This window comes from Bombus bifarius, unplaced genomic scaffold, assembly GCF_011952205.1.
Source record: "Bombus bifarius isolate JDL3187 unplaced genomic scaffold, Bbif_JDL3187 scf7180000008159, whole genome shotgun sequence".
In the NCBI taxonomy this organism is placed as follows: domain Eukaryota; kingdom Metazoa; phylum Arthropoda; class Insecta; order Hymenoptera; family Apidae; genus Bombus; species Bombus bifarius.
In genome coordinates this window covers 148,219-171,294 of record NW_022884482.1, presented here as the reverse complement: position 1 = coordinate 171,294, position 23,076 = coordinate 148,219, and the positions used below count along the sequence as shown (strand labels likewise).

Here is a 23,076-nt window from a genome sequence, read left to right as displayed (position 1 = left end):
AACTAAAAAGACCAGATGTAGAGTTTTCTTAGAAGTGGTGACCACTTCAACAACTATTATAATATTATTCGCAATCGCAACTCTCGCGGTGTGATAGGAATTACGATGAACGGACTCTCATTCTTTTTGTTTATTGCCGTTGCTAACGAGTACGCATGTGCCATTTCATACACTGATGAAAGTATCTCAAACGCGAGGCAGGTCGAAAAAATTGATAAACGCATACATGCATCCTCAGTTGACATAGATAGCTTTCGCATATATGTGTCCATAGTACTTAAAGTGTTAATATCTATCAAGCGCAGATGAAGTAGATGTTATTTTCAGCATCAATTGTTCGTCTCGTGGAAATACTTTTCTCGGCCGACCTAGCCCCTTTTTTTCTCCATGATTACGTCTTCTTTGATATAATCAGCAATTGCACTCTTGCATCGATTTAGAATTTTTGCAATATAACCATATCCTCTAACTTCAAGCTGAAGAGCATCTGCCATTGCCTTTCCTGTATCAGGATATTATTTTCACAAGGCATTCAAATTTATAAATATCGCAACGAACGCCACATGTCAAAGAAGACACCAAGCAAACGAATAAAGGGCTGCAATGTCGATAACAATATGTAACAATACCAAAGGTTGGTATATTAATAAAACGCTTGAAATCTAGTTCTGTTTGTTCTATAGCATTTTTATTTCCCTAACTATTTCTATTATACGCATCAATTTTTGCTTAAAACTTATTCAAATTATCTTATACACTACTTTAAAACAGAACATAGGTATGATTTTCTTTTAATGATGCTGTTTGTTCGACCAATTGCGGGGAGACGTAATCGCGAGGAGAGTTAACGGGAGTCGTAAATTTCCGTTACGATTATAACAATCGACACCACGAATTGATCGATCCCCTGATTTCCGTTGAGATAATAGGGGTGATTGAGTTTGTATAACACTGTGATTCACAGAATTATAAATTATATATTTCCAACACTTAGATTACACTGTCGAAGAGAGATAAATAGATAACAACTTGTCGCACGAAAATGCGATAGATATGTACGCTAGAGCAGGGCTCTTATAATGGAAGTTAATGTATTAATGGACGTAACACTATAATATATTTAGGAGGGGAGATGTATGTTCGACAACAGCGAGAACCGACAAAAGGTTTGCGTGAAGTATGCGACTCTCGCGCTATGTGTGGACTGCCGCGTTAGGCGTTAGTTTTTAGACTTAGTAGTTGACTTTTCCAACGATGTAGAAGAAGTGAAGTTGAGTGACGATGCTGCGTCGGAGGAAAGCTAAGGATGGGTGTGTCTAGCGCACGGGACCATCGGATTTGTTGGTGACGATTTTAGTTAGGAGAGTGAGGGAATAGGCTTCGTTGTTAATTGGTTAAACGAAGGGTCTTAACCGCCCTCGAGAGAAAGTGGTTAGTGGGAGGAAAGTTGCAGTATACGTGAGAAAAACTAACTTTCCCTTGTCAAGCCGTGGTAGACAATAGTTTTTAGAAATTCTTCGGAAACAGACGTTTGTTTGGTTTGAAGGACCTCTACTAGGAAATTCCTGAGATTTATGGAAGATACTTGAGACTAGTGAGGGTACGCAGCGAGTATCCGAAGACATCTGGTTGCCATATTGCCCGCGGTGTGTGGCCTGGGCTAGGTAGAGGGTTACGCGACGTAACAGATGCGCTATATCTGTTACACAGTTCCCGAATTATAGCTCACAGTTCTGTGTATAATGTTTAAGAAATTATGCTTAATTGCTACACAATGATTTATAAGAAGCATATAAACGTTCTTGAATGTATTGTGGCGGATCGGTACCAACAGGACGCCGACAGGTCGAGGCATCAACGCGGCGCAGCACCTCCCGGGTGATCCGCGGGTACCAACCGCCAACACCAGAGGGCTACGACGACAACGAGTTGTCTTACCTCGCTAGCGGTCGAATATACGGGCGAACGATACAAATACCGCACCTAGCGAGACTCCCTCTACGACTAAGGCAGGGACTACCGGGCATAGCCTTACTGACGAGTCCATCGGTAGTCCCGGGACGAAACGCAAAACTCTCTTTTCATCCGCCACAGTATAAACAAAAATATGAAAGAAGAGGTGACGGATGACCATAACGTTAATATTCGCGGATAATACAAAAAAATATAATTGAGACGAATCGAAAAAACATCAAGGACATTAAAAATTTTTACTTCTATAGCAAATACATAAATATTTTATTTTTATTTATTTATTCTTAGTCCGTACCTTTCGGCTTTGGACGACTTCCGGATTACATCTCTTCTAATGCCCTCACTTATATCTAACGCTTATTCTTCTTTGGCTTTTGCTTCATTGCTGTGCTCCCTCCGTGTCGTTCCTCCCCCTCCACTGCTACTCTTCTCTTCTCTATTATCGCTTTCAGTTCTGCCAGTCCTTCTCCAGTCTCATTCAGCACTTCTACAATTCTCCTTGCTCCTCCTGTTATCTCACATTCCTCTACTGCGTGCTTCAGGTCCTCCTCTCCTTTTTTGCATAATGTGCATCCTCTTTCTCCTTCCTCTTTCCAGTGTTCCCTTGCCCTGGTTTCGTTACCACATCTAAATCTTGTTAACATACTTCTGTCCTCCCATTTCATCTTTCCTTCTAGATACTTTGGTAGTCCTTCTTTTGCTATGTTTCTGTAGTATCCGTTGTATTTGGATTCCCTCATCCTTTTCTCTCTCTCCTCTGTTTCTCTTTTCCTTCTTTCTTCTATGATTTGGTTAGCCGTCATCCTTTCTTGTCTATCTCCTGCCTCCCCTTGTGTCCTTCCCTCTCTCACCTCCTCTAACCTCATCTTTCTTTTCCTTGCTCGTTCCCCTTCCTGAACCTTTCCCCAATTCCTTTCTCTCTCCTTTATACATTCCTTTACTAATTCCTTCTTCGATTCCAAGGCTTTCTCCTCACACCTTACTGCTCTTTTCAGTGCCTTTTCTCTTATTTCCTCTATCTTGCACTCCTCTTTCAGAATGTAGTTTGGCGTTGTTGTGTCTAAGCCTAGTGTTTCGACCATTCGCGGGGAGATGTGACCGCGAGGAAGCACGTCAACGGGAGTCGTAAATTCCCACTACGATTGGATAATCGACTCCACGAAATGATCGATCTCCTGATTTCTGTTGCGATAATAGGGCTGGTTGTATTGACTTTACACTGAATTAACGGATATAATTAATGTTGATTCTAACAACTTCTTGACTAGAAATATACAATTAAATTCGATAGCTAGAGTAACAAGGTGTTGTACGCGACGCACGCTTAGATGTTGAAAGTTCAAAAAATGTATAAAGACTGACTTTCTGTAACGATGATGCAGCGGAGGACACTTGCGATGGGTGGGTCTAATGATGCGAGAAAAGCTAATTTGTTAAGACCAAGTTCTTGTTGGGAGAGTGAGAGAAGGACTTCTCTGGTAATTGGTTAATTTTCTGGATTGGTGTGGAAGGGTGGAGGAAGGGTGTTAACCGCCCCCGAGAGAAAGTTGCTAGTGTGAAACATCGTACATGAGAAAAACGAACTTCTCCTATCTTTCCGTAATAAACAATAACCTTTAGACAGTGACTTAGTGCAGATGTTTGGTTCGGTCTGAAGGACCTTAGAAATTCCTAAGATTTATGATCGGCCCTTAAGACTATTGAAGGTACGCAGTGAAGGCGTGCGGACATCTGGTTGCCATCCTGTCTGCGGTGTATGGCCTGGTCTATGTAGAATGTCGCCCGACGTAACACCTAGAATCCATCTCAAGTATCTCCTTCTTACCCTGTCCAGTCTCTCCTCTATGTTCCATCCCCACACCTCCGCTCCAAATAACGCTACACTCTCTACCAGTGCTCCAAACATCCTCATTCTCCTCTTGTAGTCCCTTTTAAATATCCTTTCTCCTACGCCCCATGTCTTCTTCATCGCAATTGCTGTCCTCTTTTTCCTGTCTTGAATATGCTTCTCATCGCTCCCATTTTTCTGCAGTATGTACCCTAGATACCTATTTTCATCTAGTTTTTGCTCACCCTATCTCCATTTCCTTTACCTCCTCATGTTCCTTCTCTTTTCAAACACTACTACTTTCGTCTTTTCCGTGCTCAATTCCAGTTCCACATCCTTTAAAAATGTCTTAAATCTCTTCATCATTTCCTTTAACTCCTCTTCTCTGTCCGCTATCAATACGATGTCATCCGCATGTCATAGTGACCATACCTTATTGTCTCCTACCACTATACCTCCCATTTGAGCTTTCCTTATTTCCTCTTCCAACCCTCCCACATAGATGTTAAATAGTGTCAGGCTCAACGGGCACCCTTGTCTTACTCCCCTTACTGTCCAAAACTCTTTTGTGTTATGGTTCCTGGTCCTCACTACGTTCCTTGTTTCCTCGTATATCTCCTCTATCCTTCTGGTTAACTTCTCGTTAACCCCCACTCTCCTCATTATCTCCCCCAGCTTTTTCCTGCTAACCCTATCAAACGTTGCCTTTAAATCCGCGAAGCATGCATATAGCTTCCCTCTTCCCCCGCCGAATTGTTTGTCTATTATGTGGTTCAATACATACACTGCGTCTATCACTCCTCTTCCTTTCCTAAACCTGAATTGGCTCTCTCCCAGCTTGTCTTCGATCTCTACATTCAGCCGCTCGTCCAGTATACCTGCATAAATCTTATATGCCGTGTCCATTAACGTGACGCCTCTGTAGCTCTTCACTGCTCCCTTGTCTCCCCTCTTGTAAATCGAACATATTACGCCTTTTCTCCAGTCTTCAGGTATCCCCTCTCCATTTCATATTTTCCTTAACATCTCCCATAACACCCCCCCCCCCACTTCCTTCGGCGCATAATTCCATACCTCGTTTTCCAAACCATCTTCCCCCATTGCTTTTTCTCCTTCAAGTTTCTTATTTCAGTTCGCTGCGGAGTGCCGAAGCGTGTCCGGCCTCTAGTGTCCAGCGTAGTCCGAAAACAACACGTGTCGCCCAACCGCCGAAAGTGAACACAGCCAAGTGTTTCCTACCCTTTAAGGAGAAGAAAATCCCACGCACCTAATTCCAACGCGAATACTAGCCTCATAGCCTCACGACTAGTTATTTATTTCGAATTAACTAGCTCGATGATAGCCCAGCAATCGCGACCAGGGTCTCCGGAGCAGACTCGCAACTACCCCGCGCTACCTCCCCCGTGGCAGAAGTGTAGCAGAACTCTCCGCACCAACGACGCGAATACTACCAAGAAACGGAAAATAGAAACAACAATACAAATAAACACTGACAACAGGTTTGCCGTATTGGAATCCTCAAACGACGCCATGGAAATCGTAGAACCGCCACCAAACCAACACTCACGGAGAATCCCCCCTCCCCCACCAATATTTGTGGACGACGTCATCGACATACAGACAATGATCAAGTCCATAGAGAGAGATACCTCCAAGGAGGACTATAACCTAAAGATAAATAACAATAAAGTAAAAATACTGCCGAGGAACCCAGAAGCTTACAGAAAACTCACCAAGATACTCAGGACCCTGAACGCCAACTTCCACACTTACCAACTCAAACAGGAAAGGCCTTTACGGGTGGTCCTACGAAACATCCACCACTCAGCAGACATAGATGAACTCAAATTCGAACTCTTAAAACTCGGCTACGAAGTCATCAACGTTAATAATATAAGGCATAGAGTCTCGAAAGACCCGTTATCCTTATTTTTTATCGACATAAAGCAAAAGCCGAACAATAAGGAAATCTACAATATCAGTCGCCTAATGAACGCGATAGCAAAATTCGAACCACCGCTTGTGAAAAAAGAAATAGTCCAATGCAAAAGGTGCCAAAGGTACGGTCATACGCAGAAATACTGCAACCATACTTTCCGCTGCGTTAAATGTGCAGGCACTCACTCCATTGACCAGTGCGCCAAATCACCAGAAACCTCAGCGAAATGCATCCACTGTCAAGGGGACCATCCTGCCAACTACAAAGGCTGCTCAGCCTATAAAACACTATACACAAACAGGTACCCTAAACTCAGAGCAAAAGAGGTAACCAACCAAACACCCAGCCCGCCGAAATTCACGGCTACCCCAACCCCCTCAAACAACCTAACACCCAGTCCTACTAAATTCACCGCTACCTCAACCTCCTATGCCCAAGCAGTACAAGGCATCCAAAATAACTCGAATAGCCAAAGGGATCTTTCTCAAAATAGTGTCCCCAATTCACCTAACACAGACAACGTCTCTAGACTTGAAAAGCTAATAGAGAAACAATCGGAGCAAATAAATAATTTGCTATCGCTATTAACACTCATCATGGATAAATTAATACGCCCCGACGCAAAATAAAACCAAGACGCATAGCTCCTTGGAATGCCAACGGTCTAGCGCAATACAAATTTGAACTAGAACTCTTCCTAAAACACCAGCAAATGGACGTTATACTCGTATCGGAAACCCACTTCACCGACAAGAACTACCTGAATATAAACGGTTATAAATTCTACCATAGCCAACACACTAGCGGAAAGGCCCACGGCGGCACCGGAATCCTAATCAAATCAAGCATTAAGCACTACGAACTTCTGATAAAAGGACTATGATCCTTCGTACTTACCTCAGAACTGTCAGAAAACTACGAGTGTCGTGACAAATTATTATTTACAAGTGTATGATTCACAAATTATTATTTATGAAATTTCAAAGCTTTGAAGAGATTTGAATGCAGAGCTCGAAAAAGGGAATTTTTAAATAAATGAGAAAGAAGAGTTTAAAATTAATTTCCAAAATTGACGGAATATTTTTCAGTAAATATTTTTCAATCGATAAAGCAGAAACAGAAAGATATTCAAGCCATACATTGCTGCTTGGCATTGATAGTGGTGCAATTCACAAAATGGTAAATTTTAGAGGAGAGATTTTTTAAAATTTACGAAGAGATTTTCAACGAGTCATTTCAACAACATTATAAGGCTGACTAAACACAAGATATACCATTATTCGCGAAAGCAGTACGACCTTCCACTTATAGTGCCGTAAACAACTGAAGAAATGAAAATATTGTGAAACTAAGGTCTGGGCGATACGTAATAATTTTGTCCTGTGGCGCAAAACTGGCGGAATTTTAAATTTACCGTTTCATATGATAGAAAGAAAAGCATAATGTAGATTTGCTATTCAATAGAAGCAAATTCAAAATTCTTTTTGTTGTGTCATCATCAATGCCATGCAGCGATATAAGAAATCCAAAAATCTTGATAATGTTATTACTTTTGATGGAAGTAAAACTGTTTGTGTTCAGCGGTTCCGTTCTATCGAATGGCGGACAAAACATCGTGAGTTGTGCTTCTATGTCGCAAACGAAATACGGTAGATGATGCTTGCCTTAGCAGAAATGTTTCTTGTATCGCGTATTATAGTTAGATTTTCTCTTAGACCTTTAGTTTTTTCAATAAACTGAGAAATGTGAGAAGAAATGTTGCGTATGAGATACCTTCTCACTTTAATCATTATTTAAATACGTTTAAATGTTCATAATGCAATAACAATACATATTTTATTCGGGAGAGTCCACAGAATTTTTTCGTCTCAACCGCAACTCAATAGCTGCTATTATAAGAACACAAAATATTTCCAAAGTTGAAAATTTGCAATTCTCTTTAAAAATGATGTTTTCAAAAATTGTGAGTTATAGGAAAAAACGGTTTGCAAATTCAAGTATAGCTCGCAAAAGTCTACAAGAATCGCCTATTGAAAGTTGCAAAATTAGTTACGAACAGTGTTATCAACTGAGCACGAAAAAATTCGTTTTTCTTAAAAATGAAGCATTATACGGAAAGACTTTATTCCACATTTTTCTCTTATTTTTGCACGTAGAATAACTTCTGTCTGCTTAGTCGGTAACTAACCAAATTTACATGTTCCAAACAGATTTCCAAGATCAATTTTCTCGAAAACAAAGCCTGTTATTCTTTATATCGTTCTTGTTTTTCTTCGTACAAAATTGTCTTTCGTTTGTTGATGTTGTTTGACCGGACGTTATGTTTCACATATTCTAACATACTGTATTAGTATAAAAATTCGCAGTATAATAATCGTTATTTTCGTTATTAAAATCATTATTAAATATTCGTTTAATTAATCTTAAAATTGTGATACAATTATAAAAACCTAACAAAAGAATCATGTCTAAATTTTACAAGCATGCCACGAAGTATGTATATATATACCTAATGTTGTAATATTTTTGGAAATCAGACGATTGATTCGTGAAAACTCAAGAATCGATTTGCTATGTCTTCTTCCGTATCTCCTCAAAACTCTCCGCTTCTAATCCCTCTTCTCTTTCTCCTTCTAGCTCTTAATTTGCTTTTTTACTTTGTTCAATCTTCTCTTCTCGAAGTCCTGTTTTATTCTCTATCCTATCTCCCCGTCCTTCTCTATTTATATCGTTCGACCGACTCCCAGTAAACATAGGGAAACTCAAACCGTCAGTTGGTGTTCTAAATTCTATGGAATTTACATATATACAGGGTGGTTGGTAACTGCTGGTACAAGCGGAAAGGGAGTGATTCTACGTGAAAAAAGAAGTCAAAAATATAGAATAAGGCTTGTACCACCAGTTACCAACCACCCTGTATATAATGTTTATTGCCAAGAAAACTATAAATTGCATATGTGTATTCATATATTTTTTGCATAATGTAATAAACATAATATGTAATGTAATTGCATATGTGTAATAAACAATGAATTTCTATTTAAAAGTGGTTTTGGCAAAAGTACCGTTACGGGATGATACGACGTAGCCATACCATATTTTGTGTTGGGTTTATATTTTTAATATTACAGTTTGTAATTTAATTTAAGCCTCTCAAAAGCGGTACTTTTATACGATATTGTCTTTCCTTTCTTTTTCTGTCATGAAAACTTGATCGCAAAACAGAACAGATCGGCAACCTACTTTTAGTTCCTGTGGGGCTGAGTGATCGGCTGGTGAAGGTGGATGGGGGGAAGGGAGCATGCCACGAAATGATTTCTACGCAGTGATCGCGTACAGGTATCGCCTATAAGCTCGAAGCGTAGCCAATCACTCAGCAATACTAATCCGTCGTCGTCACTATATAAGCGGTCGCTGTAGAGTTCGATATCGTTCACTCGTCATTCGTATGCGGGACGCAGTACAGTGCGCGTTGTATAGAAATTTACTGATAGCTTTAATTATTCTATCTAGAAAATTATTTTATTAAGTTTCTATAAAAAGAGATTGATTAAATATTTTATACATAAACGTTTATAAAATGAAAAGATATTCGTACGTGTATTAGCTTTGTGTAAATAATTGTAACCTAAAAATTTGTTCAATGATAGATGGGGTAATGCAGTAACCGGACAGGAAATTATTCTACATATAAAGGTAAGTCATGAAAACAAATATATTTAATCTTCTTATTTTAGGTCGCTTTCTATTTTTATTACATTTTTGGTTTCTATATACATAACATATAGTAAACCTGTAGAAATCTTGTCGTATTGAACTACATAACTTTTGTATTTTCTCCGGTATCAATTTCGTCCTAATGTCCATAACTGTATTCCGAGTTATGGAAAATAAGCGGTCGCTAATTGTTTGTGCTAGTCGTTCGATTTTTGTCAAGTCGACTCGAAGGAGCACTGGCAAGCCCGGATCTTCGTACAAAAGTTTTTGTAAATCTGTAAAGGAAATAATCCTCTATTTAATCTTTTTCTAAAATATAACTGTCAACTTTAAAGTTTAAGTATACCATGAATCATGAAGTTCAAAAATGGTTATAATAAAGAAAAACATAAAATACACATAACGCTCCTGTATAAGTTTTGCTCCTGTACGCTCCTGTAGAGTTTTGAAAAACATCGATGATGAACCGTTGATCTCATAAAGTGGAAAATCATTCAGCAGAATTTTCTTGTAACAATTCTTTTTTTTGACTTTCGTCTCGTTCACCATTATCGCAATCAGATAAATTTTGCGCATTAGATAAATATTCACATTCACTAGGAGAAAAAAGGCAATTTCCTGAAATATACGTATTTTCACCATTTTTGCTTAATGTTTCAGTTAAGCAGCGTACAATTATTTTTTACATAACAAACGATAATGCTTGGACTTGTCACGACTTCGAAATGATTCTCATTGTTTAGGCTTATGCTCGGAATTGTACTTAGTAATTTCGTGGTCTATGCCGTAATCAATTATATATGTATGAAAATAGCGACTTAATTATTTTATCAATTTTTAACAATAAATTATTTTTGGAGCTGCGTAACTCCTTTTCAGAGAAGTTGGGCTTACACTAATTGGCTTCTGAATCTACCATAGATATATATAATATAAATAAATAAAATGTATTACTAAATAAATAATATACAATTTTCGGGCGACATTTTCTTCTCACCTTTTAATTATATTTTCAATTATTTTGATTTTTCTAAGTGCACTCTTTCCTTGTATATACAATCCTTCCCTTATTCCCATTTCTCTTAATATTGGTTGTTTTTCGAAGTTTTTCATTCCAGAATTCAAGAATTTTCGTTGCCAGAAATTTAAGGTAAATGCATTTTATGATATTCAAGGAAACTTATTCTTGACAAAACAAGACAAAACTTCGTAAATTCTTTACTATGGAGCTATAGTAAGTCCGTTATATTATTATTATTGTTGGAATACAACGATATCAGTCGCATGCGGATAGAGTGTTTGATCGTACAGATTCTTCCATTCGTTGCCCAGCGCCATCCCCACTAGCGTACGTTCGTTAGATGTACCGCGACGGCTGGCGCGTGCATGCTCTTCCGAGAACTCGGCGGAAGAAACGTAAGGATATGGATGGAACATTGGGCACGTCGGTGTCGCACCTTGACAGCGTAGCGCTTTGTATCGAGAAGCTGCTAGAAAGTTCCGTGGCACGTGACGTTACAGAGACATCTACTCAGGTCACACTCATTATAGAGAGTGGGGGTTCAAAATCTTTACAAGCGCCACAGGTCACTAAGGCAGTTAGTCTGTGAATAACTAGCCAACTGTCTACATTCTAGAACGCACATTTATAACTCTCGAAATAATTGTTTAATAAATATCACATTATATTATTTCAACATAAACATTGTGTCTTCCACAGAATATTAATCCTAATTCCAAGATTAAATTCTAACAGGTTATGGGCCCAGACCCAATGTGCTAGTGTTGAAATAAGTTCGTGACTAAAGTTAATATTAAACAATTAACATAAAGTATTACAGTGAGATATAAGTGTATAAGTGTATAAGTGCGGACTAAAGCAAAATAACAATGGCAGGTAGTGCACGTTTCGAGATTCAAAGACTTAACGGCAGCAATTACGAGACATGGAGAGATAAACTAGAATTGTTATTAATTAAAGATAGAGTTTGGACAGTGATCAGAGATCCAACTCCAGCGCCCGACGAGATGGATCAAAATTGGCTAGATAAAGACGATCAGGCTCGTGCGACAATAGGGTTACTTGTCGAGGATAGTCAGTTTATTCACATTCGGGGCGCAAGATCGGCGAAGCAAGCATGGGAGGCCCTAAAGAACTATCATCAGAAAGCATCATTATCGAATAAAATATTTCTGCTCAAGGATATATGTCGAATGAACTTAGCTGAAGGCGGAAATTTGGAAGAACACTTAACAGAAATGTTGAACATGTTCGATCGGCTAACAGCATTAGGAAAACCCTTGGATGAGGAGATATCGGTAGCAATGATTCTACGTAGTCTACCAGAGTCATACAGTCCCCTAATTAGCAGCCTGGAAAGTAGACCGGAATCAGATCTCACTATGGAATTCATCAAAGGAAAGCTCATCGACGAATATAAGCAGCGCAGAGGTTCAGGATGGACAACAGACCAAAATGAGACGGTAATGAAAGTAAGTGATGGTAGAAGTAATAATACGAAATGCTTCTTTTGTAAAAAACCCGGGCACATGAAGAAGGATTGCCGTAAATACGCCACATGGAAAACAAAGAAGGATAAAGTGAATAAGGTAATGGAATATAGATCCGATGAAGAACAGCAAGCTTTCGTGAGTACAGAACATAGAGCATCTGAGAAAATTTCCCAAGAACTTTGCCTCGGAATGAGTGATAAAGATACAAGACGTACGCATGTATGGATTATTGACTCAGGGGCCACGAGCCACATGACGGCAGACAGAAACTTTTTCAGCAGCTTCAATCCAGATGAAAAGGGTTTTGTACTACTAGCAGACGAAGTTAGGGCAGTCCAAATAAAGGGCAAAGGATCAGGTATCATAAAGCACCCAAGTAACGGTAAGATAACAAACATGCATATTGACAATGTGTTGTACATACCTGAGCTAAGCTCAAACCTACTCTCGGTGAAAAAACTAACGGGTGACGGCTATAAAGTAAGCTTCGAGAATGACGGTTGTCGTATTGTAAAAGATGGAGTAGTGGAAATATTCGCTAAAGCCTCAAGCAATTCATATCTTCTGCCGACCATCGAAAGCGCATGTACAACGAAAGAAAAGCAACACAACGAAAGCTGTCAACATACCTGGCACAAGCGTTTCGGGCATAGAAATATAAACGCGATAAAGCAATTAGAAAACGGCCTTGCGACCGGGATAAAGATAAAGGACTGCGGAATAAGGGAAATTTGCGAGTGCTGTATAAAAGGGAAAATGACGAAAAAACCTTTCCCTAAAGAATCAACGACAAGGACGAGTAGCATTCTGGATCTCATACATACAGATGTTTGTGGCCCAATGCAGACTGCAACTCCAGGTAAGAAACGGTATGCTTTAACCATAATTGATGATTTCAGTAGATTCACAAAAATATATCAGATGGAAACAAAACATGAATTCATATTAAAGAATTTGTGCAATCAATGAAAAATCAATTAAATAAGGTACCTAAAGCAATAAGATCAGATCGAGGAAGGGAATACGTCAACAACAACCTGAGGAATTACCTGCATAATGAAGGTATAAAAATCATCATCACCATCATCATCGTCATCGTCATCGTCATCGTCATCGTCATCGTCATCGCCATCGCCATCGCCATCGCCATCGCCCATCGCCATCGCCATCGCCCATCGCCCATCGCCCATCGCCCATCGCCCATCGCCCATCGCCCATCGCCCATCGCCCATCGCCCATCGCCCATCGCCCATCGCCCATCGCCCATCGCCCATCGCCCATCGCCCATCGCCCATCGCCCATCGCCCATCGCCCATCGCCCATCGCCCATCGCCCATCGCCCATCGCCCATCGCCCATCGCCCATCGCCCATCGCCCATCGCCCATCGCCCATCGCCCATCGCCCATCGCCCATCGCCCATCGCCCATCGCCCATCGCCCATCGCCCATCGCCCATCGCCCATCGCCCATCGCCCATCGCCCATCGCCCATCGCCCATCGCCCATCGCCCATCGCCCATCGCCCATCCCATCGCCCATCGCCCATCGCCCATCGCCCATCGCCCATCGCCCATCGCCCATCGCCCATCGCCCATCGCCCATCGCCCATCGCCCATCGCCCATCGCCCATCGCCCATCGCCCATCGCCCATCGCCCATCGCCCATCGCCCATCGCCCATCGCCCATCGCCCATCGCCCATCGCCCATCGCCCATCGCCCATCGCCCATCGCCCATCGCCCATCGCCCATCGCCCATCGCCATCGCTATCGCTATCGCTATCGCTATCGCTATTGCTATTATTATTATTATTATTATTATTATTAACAAATTCCATTTATTCGTTATCTTTCCTAGTCATTATTTACTGTTACGATCCGGTCTTGACCTTCGCTATTCGTAACCGTTATTTATTATTCTCGATTTCGGTTTTTCGCTTTCTCAAATTGACGCCTGAATCAAAACGGTAGTTGCTGCCACCAAGAATAGTCGTTAAACTATTTCAATTAGTTTGACTCTCGTTACTTTCGAAACAAAGCGAATGACTAAATGGAATAGATTCAAAACTTGTCGCACCTTTCTAAAGCGCAATACTATTTTGAATTTTCAAACTGTCGTATTCTTGATATTCTAATTCGTTAATATGACCGTAGGAGTAGCGTTAACTAGCGTACTAATGCGACTGGTTATGAAACTCCACGTTTCGGCTTAGCTGCTATGGGCAAGAGAGTACTAGCGCGAGAAGGATTAAAGTTTTCTAGGAATAAATAAATAATTTCAATGTCTCATAACTGGTAATTTACTCGATTTTATTTAGTTATATGGTTATTAACAAAAATATGATCTTAACTCTCTATGTAGTTTATAAACCGAAGATAATTATTATTACCTTAAACTATTGGCGATGCAGCTGTCGCGTCAGAAACATAAGAAATCACGAAACCGATAGATCGCCGGTGATCTTTTCACGTAAAGTTGAGGGTTGGATGATAAAATAAAATAGCTGGGTCGTGATACAACTATCAATTTTACCTCTATTGAACTTTATTTTGAATTTAGCAATCACAATGGAATATACGCTGAATTAACACACATAAATCACAATACACAATACCAAGAACTTTATATAAAACCTAGTTACACTGATACGCTAAATACGCGACCGGTATAAGAGTAGAAACTGGTTAAAAGGTGTTGACTATTCTAAGGATAGAGACTGAGCAGTCTTTTGTGACGATGTTGTGGCGGAGGAAAGCTAGGGATGGGTGTGTCTAAGGCCACGAGATGAGCTGATTCGTTAAGTACAATTTTAGTTAGAAAAGTGAGGGCAATAGACATTGCTTTTGATTGGAGCACAAGAACCCTGGTGGACTAGAGAGGTTCTTAGCCGCCCTTGAGAGAAAGTTTTCGTTCGGTATTTTTCGTTAACAACTAACTTTCCGTATCTTCCGTAGTAAACAAAATGTAAAGGACACTGGGAGTAGAAGATGCTGTTTTTGGTTCGGAGGACCTTAACTATGAAAATACCAAGATTGATTTTGGTCCTCCAAAATCTTAATGTTCTTTCAGTACCGAGCGGCGGAATTGGACTCTGGCTGGCTCGATCTCTATTTCTCCTTCGCCGTGGTATTTTATGCTACTGAGTCTTATTGATGCTTGTGGTGTCTGCGATATGTCTATATAATTATTTAGGGGTGTCGCAATGTTTTGAATGTTGTTTCTGGTTTTACAGCATAGTAGGTGGATACATAATTTCGTTGGTAAACATTTCTTCAATAGATCGAATGCTCCTATTCTATTTATTAAGAAGATAGATCCCTATCAATCCTAAGGCAACGTATCCTGATATCTGTAGAAATGAAAGTCCTCATGATTTTGAAAGTCCCCATTTTGAGTGTGTTCGATGAGAATACGTTAGTTGATTGATGTGATCATACATTTGATTCAAATTACTTCGATATTTTGGAATATGACTAAAGATTCTAGGCGTTCTCTCAATCTTGTTCAACAAGTAGTCTATTCTAGTGCTGTATTCAAAAGGAATCGTTTTAAGTTTATATTCAAACGTTACGTTAACTTTAGATTTTAGTCGGTATGGGGTATACTCGTATTATATCCCATGCCGAGTCTGTTAGCAAAGGTATGGTTATTTTAAAGAAAATTTTACTCTTGACAGTGAATACCGTTAATCTTGATACATCTAGAATGAATTGATAATTTTTTCATTTCGGTTCTAATGCAGTGTTACAAACGCGATGTCCTAATACTTCTTTTATAACTCTCGATAAACAACACATGATCAATGATTTGAGAGCTAAGGATAACGTTGAATATTCCATCGAATTGAAAGTGAAGATCATAAATTGCATTTCCGGCTTGGATTATAAAGTTTGTTATTAGTTGTTCTCTCGTGGTATTGATCCTATATTCGTCAAATTTTATTCTTATTTCATCGATTAGTTCAATGTTGTTGAACTTTATAACTTTGCGTATGAGCGCGGTTTGATTTGCAACTATAGCTTTTAGCTCATTTCCGCCCTGAAATAATTTGTTAATGTTAGTGTTTATTAGGTCCAAGTCATCGGTATCAAGGGTTCCGAATAGACTTTTCGATATAGATATCCAACAATATTCAACAATCCTCTCTTAGTTAGTGCGTAATTGTGTGTTAGAAGTCGCAATTGGCATGCTAAGGTTTCTAATTTTTCTATACATCGATTCAGAGATACTATTTCGTTATAAGATTCGCTTTTGTTGTTACACACTTTTTCGATAAACATAACATTTGTTTTCATATGATTAAGTTTTTCGTATACGTCGTTTATATCTGTCCCTATATACATATTAATGTTAGAATTTAATCTTGGGATTAAGATTAATAATCTGTGGAAAACACAATGTTTGTGTTTGAAATAATATAATGTGATATTTATTAAACAATTGTTACACGAATTATAAATGTGCGTTCTGGAATGTAGACAGTTGGCTAGTTATTCACAGACTAACTGGCTTAGTGACCCATGGCCCTTGAAAAGGTTTAGAGCCCCACTCTCTATGCAGTAATGAGTGTGACCTGTGTGGGTGTCTGTGTGGCGTCACATGTGGCACAGAACCTTCTAGTAGCTTCTCGACGTGCCCATCTAGAATGTTCCATCCATATCCTCACGTTTCTTCTGGCGTTTTTTGAAAAAGCATGCACGTGCTAACTGCCCCATGCACACCCCCATCGAACCCACAGGCAGAATTTGATCGGTGCCCTCTCAACGGGGGGAGGATGTTGCGTCGCATGGAGCAGCGGAACCCCAGCCAACGCTACCTGGCGGCCAGCGGCCCACCTACCTGCTTCCAGACCCCCAATAAACTCAATGACCGGCCATAAAACGTCACCTTCTAGCTAAATTGTTTCCAGATGTGTGTCGAGCAATCTAGTTGTCTAGAAGCATTTCGGTTTATGTCCGGATTAGCAAAATCCTTGAGTTTGTTATGCTATTAAAAAAGGCTCGGAAAAGGCAGGTAGTCACCGAACGAGAAAACCCAACACATAAACATAGGATAGAAACGACTGGTTTTCCCCAGCAATAAAATCACCCCGGACACTGGTGAGAAATTCCTCATGTCCTGCTTCTTTAGCGGGGTCACGACCAATCGGCATCAAGCTTTCCTTCGGGGAAAACTAAGAGGGAGTCAGTCAGGCAGCCAGTCAGTCAGTCAGCAACCTCGGGAAGTCTCAGTTCGCAGCAACGATTCGCGCTTACGCTCTCGCCCTCTCATCCCCTGATCTTACGTTCTAACCGAGTCCAACCGTATCCCGGTTGCTGTTAATTCACCACTCAGTGTATACACAGTGTCTTAATAAAACACAACTGAAAACCCGTTACAGCAGTGTGCACTTCAATTAACCACCTCTATTAGCCTAAACGCAATAGGGGATCGATCATCTCGCGGCGTCGATTGAACAATCGTAACAGGAATTTACGACTCCTGTTGATGCGCTTCTACACGATCGTGTCTCCCCGCGAGTGAAAGAACATTTTGGTCCTTCGAGCCGGATACGTGTCAGTGAAAGAGTGCACCCCCAGTTACCACGCAACATCAAGGTAAGCTCGCTCAAATTGTCGAAATCCCTCATGGCTCCCCCTCAGGAAGAGCGCGTCCGGCAATTGCTGCGGAAACGCGAAGGATTCAGACAAGAATTAGAAGCGTTTCGCACATTGCTCAACAATCACGAGGAAGGGACACCCGTGCATGCTATTCAGCGTAATTTGCAAGACTTAGAGGGAGAGTTTGCATCGTTCAAAAAGGGCCAATGCGAATTAGACGACAGAGACGAGGGTCAAACACTGAAGGACCGGGTTGACCTACAACAGAAGTTCTACACCATCGCCGGACAGGCGTCCGCCATCCTTGAGGAGGCAAACAAGCAAGCAGAACCAACCACCACAAATCTTGCAACAAAGCCATCGGACATGTCATTGCCGGAACCCGTCGATTTGCCTAGAATTCAGCTACCCACCTTTTCTGGAGCCTACGAAGATTGGCCGGGGTTCGCGGATCAATTTCGCTCCACGGTCCACGATAACCCCCGCATAGACGACTGCAAGCGACTGATGTATCTCCGTTCTTGCCTAAAGCATGGGGCAGCTCTAGCGATCGCGTCATTAAGCAATGCGGCAGCTAACTACGCAGTCGCCTGGGAAATATTAGAACGACGGTATAACAGACCAGCCAAAATTGTCGAGAGACACTTGCAGGAGATATTTGACGCAGCCTCCTCATCACGGATAGCACATCGCGATTTGCAGTCCTACACGACCAAGTTGGAAGCTCATTACAAAGCCTTGGCCGCCATCGGACAACCAACCGCAGATGCCCTGCTTTTGCACCTATGTACCGCCAACCTTGATCGGGAAACCGATTCAATATGGAAGGAAAAGATAAGGTCCACACCATTCCCCACGTTCCCGGACTTCTTGCAATTCTTGAACGATCGCTGTCAGGTCATAGAACCTGCAAGAACGACACGCCCACCACGAGGGCAGGCATTTGTCACGTCACGATCACCGCCACTCTGTCCAATCTGCCATGGACCACACAAAATTTGGCGCTGCAACACCTTTAGGACGAAGACGATCGACGAACGGATTCTAGCCGCCGAGGAAATCTCAGCGTGTACGAATTGCCTGCTACCAGGACACAAATTGCAACACTGCACCTCTGGCTCTTGCCGCATATGTGATCAACGCCATCACACGCTCCTACATCGATCAGACGCGCCAATGAGCAATCAGACGCCTCCCACCACGCCCCCAAGCACAAGGAAAGCTCCGTCATACCATCCAAATAATCCATCATCCAACTCGCAACGACAAAACAGACAATGACTAAGACGGGCAGGCGCAACAAGGGAGACCAACTCACGGACCATAACCCCATCCAACGACCTGTTAACCACTGCACGCGTCAATATCCTAAACCACAAAATCCAACCAGTGCGCTGTCGAGCCCTGTTAGATACCGGTTCCACTATGAATTTCATAACTGAGCGGCTTGCAAACTCATTAAAACTTCCCCAATATCAGTGTTCGGTGCCAATCGGAGCCCTTGACACCCTATCAGTCACTTCAAGGCGTTACATTACAGCCACGATCACATCCTCTGACCAAGCCTACCGACGCACATTGACGTTCCTAATCCTCCCAACAATCTCGACACTGATCCCAGACCAATTCATAGATCGTTCCGCAATCACGATACCTAAGAATGTCCCGCTAGCCGATCCAGCATTCCATGTCCTATCCCCGATTGATATTTTGTTGGGCTCAGGGCCCACCGTTGTCTCATTGTGTGTCGGACAGATAAATCTTAACCCATCAACCGGCCCCGATCTGCGCCTGCAAAAAACGCGATTCGGGTGGGTCATCGGGGGGAGCCCACCTTCCCCAGGACCTGCCAGGGTCTTCCATGCCTCCACAACGGAACTAGAGACGGACCTCACCCGCTTTTGGGAACTCGACGAGGGACCTCAGATAAAACACTTATCGGAGGCGGATCGACGATGTGAGGAGCATTTTCAAAATCACGTCCAACGCACCAGCGATGGGCGATACATCGTCGCACTCCCCTTTAACGACAAAATCTCGTCACTCGGATCATCCAAGGCAATGGCGATGAAACGACTCGCCTCTCTCCAGCAGCAATTCAGACGAAATCAACAGTTCGAAACAGCGTATCGGGCGGTCATTCAGGAGTATCTGGACTTGGGCCACATGACCAAGGTTGCATCACGCCACGAACCGGAGAACGACTATTACTTGCCACACCACGGCGTCGTTAAGGACTCGAGCACATCCACAAAACTTCGCGTTGTGTTTGACGGATCCGCACCCAGTACCACCGGCGTCTCGTTGAACGACACCCTTTATACAGGTCCGAAGCTGCAAGAGGATTTGTTCGATATCCTCTTGAGATTCCGATCTCACCAGTACGTCCTCACCGGCGATGTCGAGAAAATGTACCGACAATTCCTCGTGCGTCCGGCCGATCGAAGATTTCAGCAAATTTTATGGCGCAATTCCGACGGCGAGTTGGAAACATATCAGATCAACACCGTCACGTTCGGACTGTCTGCAGCACCCTATCTAGCCATCCGGTGTCTCAGACAATTGGCAAGCGATGAAGGGCACCGATTCCCGCGAGCTTCATCGGTATTGTTACGGGACTTTTACGTCGACGACGCTCTCACCGGAGCGGATACGATAGGCGAAGCGCTGTCAATCCGCACAGAACTCACCGAACTCCTCCAACTAGCCGGTTTAAAAATCAGAAAATGGGCGTCCAACAACCGGACACTACTCAACGGACTATCTGACCCGGACATAAATCAGAAGCTACAGCTGGGCGAGCCTCAACCCTTAAAAACACTTGGGGTCTTCTGGAAGTCCTCCGATGATTCACTCATTTATTCGGTTGACGCCAAGGCAGACATTCCCCGCGTTACGAAGCGATCGATCAGCTCCGTAATCGCTCGAATCTACGATCCTCTGGGGCTGCTCGCGCCAGTGATCGTCCGCGCGAAAATCCTGCTTCAGCGAGTCTGGGCAGTGAAAGTCAAGTGGGACGAATCTCTCCCATCAGATCTCCATTCAGAGTGGGACAGGTATTATTCTCAATTGCCACTCTTGAACAATATTACATTCCCACGCAAGGCGATCATTGACTCCGCAACTGAGATCGAAATGCACGGCTTTTGCGACGCCAGCGAGAAGGCCTACGGCGCATGCGTCTATCTCCGAACCGTTAATCCGGACGGCCGCGTACGGACCCAGCTGCTAACCGCGAAGTCGAAGGTAGCCCCGCTAAAATCCCAAACCATTCCGCGGCTCGAGCTGAGCGGAGCCGTCCTTCTTACGTCCCTGATGGCTACCATACAGCAAGCCTTATCACACAGCATCACTCGTATGGTCTATTGGACCGACTCCGCCATCGTTCTCCACTGGCTAACCACGTCACCCCACACACTCAAGACGTTTGTCGCCAACAGGGTCTCCGAGATCCAAAGAAAAACCAGCATCGGCAGTTGGCGTCATGTCCCCACCCACGACAATCCCGCGGATCTAATATCGCGAGGCCAAACACCCGAAGAATTTCTCCGCCCGACCATTTGGCAGCACGGTCCAGAATGGCTCCAACAATCGGAAGATTCCTGGCCGACCTGGACCCCAATACCACAAACGGAGTTGTTAGAACAAAAAACGGCAACTTGTCTATCCGCGGCTCCCGCCGATTGCAGCCTGTTGGAACGGTACTCCTCCTGGCCTAAGCTAATTCGGATCGTCGCTCGTTGCCTCCGTTGGAGGCAGAAACAGAACCGAATGACACCCTTGACCGCAACGGAATTACACATCGCTCACGACAAATTAATCATACTATTACAAGGCATCCATTTCCCCGAGGAAATCCGTACGCTCCGAATGAACCGGAACGCAGCGTTAACAAGGAAACTCACGCGACTCAATCCTTTCATTGACCAGAAAGGAATCCTGCGAGTCGGGGGTCGACTCAGGCATTCGTCGATGACTTTCGGTCAAAAACACCCAATACTGCTACCCAAAGCATCCGTCACAGCTCGGATTATCGAGCATACACACCAGATTCACCTGCACTCCGGGACACAGGATACGTTGTACGCTGTCAGACAACGATATTGGCCCGTCGACGGCCGAAGTCAAGTCTGGCGCACGATCAAGAACTGCGTCCGCTGCTGCCGCGCCCATCCACCGTCAGTAGAATACATAATGGGTGATTTGCCGGAAGCGCGAGTGACAGAGTCTCGACCATTCGCGAATGTCGGCGTGGACTATTGTGGACCCTTCTACATAAAGGAGACAAGAGATCGTAACCGCCGACAGGTCAAGGTGTACGTTGCGATCTTCGTATGCCTAGCCGTGAAGGCGGTACACATCGAGCTCGTTGGCGATCTCACGAGCGAAACCTTTATCGCCGCTCTTCGTAGATTCATCGCTCGGCGAGGGTTTTGCTCGACAATCCATTCGGACAATGGTACAAATTTCGTCGGGGCAAAGAACGACTTACGGGAACTGTATGACCTTCTACACTCGGACGATCACCACTCAAAAGTACAAGCATTCCTCGCAGACAAACACATAGAATGGCGCTTCATACCCCCTCAGTCTCCACACTTCGGGGGACTATGGGAGGCAGCGGTGAAATCCTTTAAGCATCACTTCAGACGCGTCGCAGGTCATGAATTGCTCACTTTCGAGCAATTCAATACACTGATCATAGAGATCGAAGCCGTCCTCAACTCCCGACCATTAACACCCATATCCACGGATCCCAAGGATCTCCTCGTTCTCACTCCTGGTCACTTCCTCATCGGTGAATCACTAATGAGTGTGCGTGAGCGAGATTTCAGGGACACTCCCTCCAACCGACTCTCCAGATGGCAGCATATCCAAAAGATGAAACAGCATTTTTGGGAACGCTGGCACAAGGAGTACCTCAACCAATTAAACAACCGCAGCAAATGGACCAAGGGTGGACATAACATACACGAAGGCGCAATCGTCCTGCTCAGAGAAGACAACGTTCCCTCGACGTGCTGGCCCTTGGGACGGGTAGTCAAGGTCCATCCCGGAGCCGATGGCGTAATCCGAACAGCGACTGTGCAGACTTCATCGAACCTCCTGGACCGCGGCGTCAAGCGGCTGCCATTCCAATCAGATCCAGAAGCGCCCGGACAATCGCTGACCTCGAAGGAGGCAGAGCACACCCCCATCGAACCCACAGGCAGAATTTGATCGGTGCCCTCTCAACGGGGGGAGGATGTTGCGTCGCATGGAGCAGCGGAACCCCAGCCAACGCTACCTGGCGGCCAGCGGCCCACCTACCTGCTTCCAGACCCCCAATAAACTCAATGACCGGCCATAAAACGTCACCTTCTAGCTAAATTGTTTCCAGATGTGTGTCGAGCAATCTAGTTGTCTAGAAGCATTTCGGTTTATGTCCGGATTAGCAAAATCCTTGAGTTTGTTAGGCTATTAAAAAGGCTCGGAAAAGGCAGGTAGTCACCGAACGAGAAAACCCA

At 43.2% G+C, this 23,076-nt stretch overlaps 2 protein-coding genes across 2 annotated transcripts; one reads left to right on the top strand and one right to left on the bottom strand.

Annotated features, from left to right (window-relative positions):
* Nucleotides 1–13,094: 13,094 nt before the first annotated feature.
* Nucleotides 13,095–13,733, bottom strand: LOC117208709 (putative uncharacterized protein AFDN-DT). The gene has a single exon (XM_033449997.1). The coding sequence runs from the start codon at nt 13,731–13,733 to the stop codon at nt 13,095–13,097; it is 639 nt and encodes a 212-aa protein (XP_033305888.1).
* A 5,897-nt stretch (nt 13,734–19,630) lies between these two features.
* LOC117208708 lies at nt 19,631–22,789 on the top strand. Its single transcript, XM_033449996.1, has one exon. It carries the CDS (start codon nt 19,631–19,633, stop codon nt 22,787–22,789), a length of 3,159 nt encoding a protein of 1,052 aa, XP_033305887.1.
* The last annotated feature ends 287 nt before the right edge of the window (nt 22,790–23,076 follow it).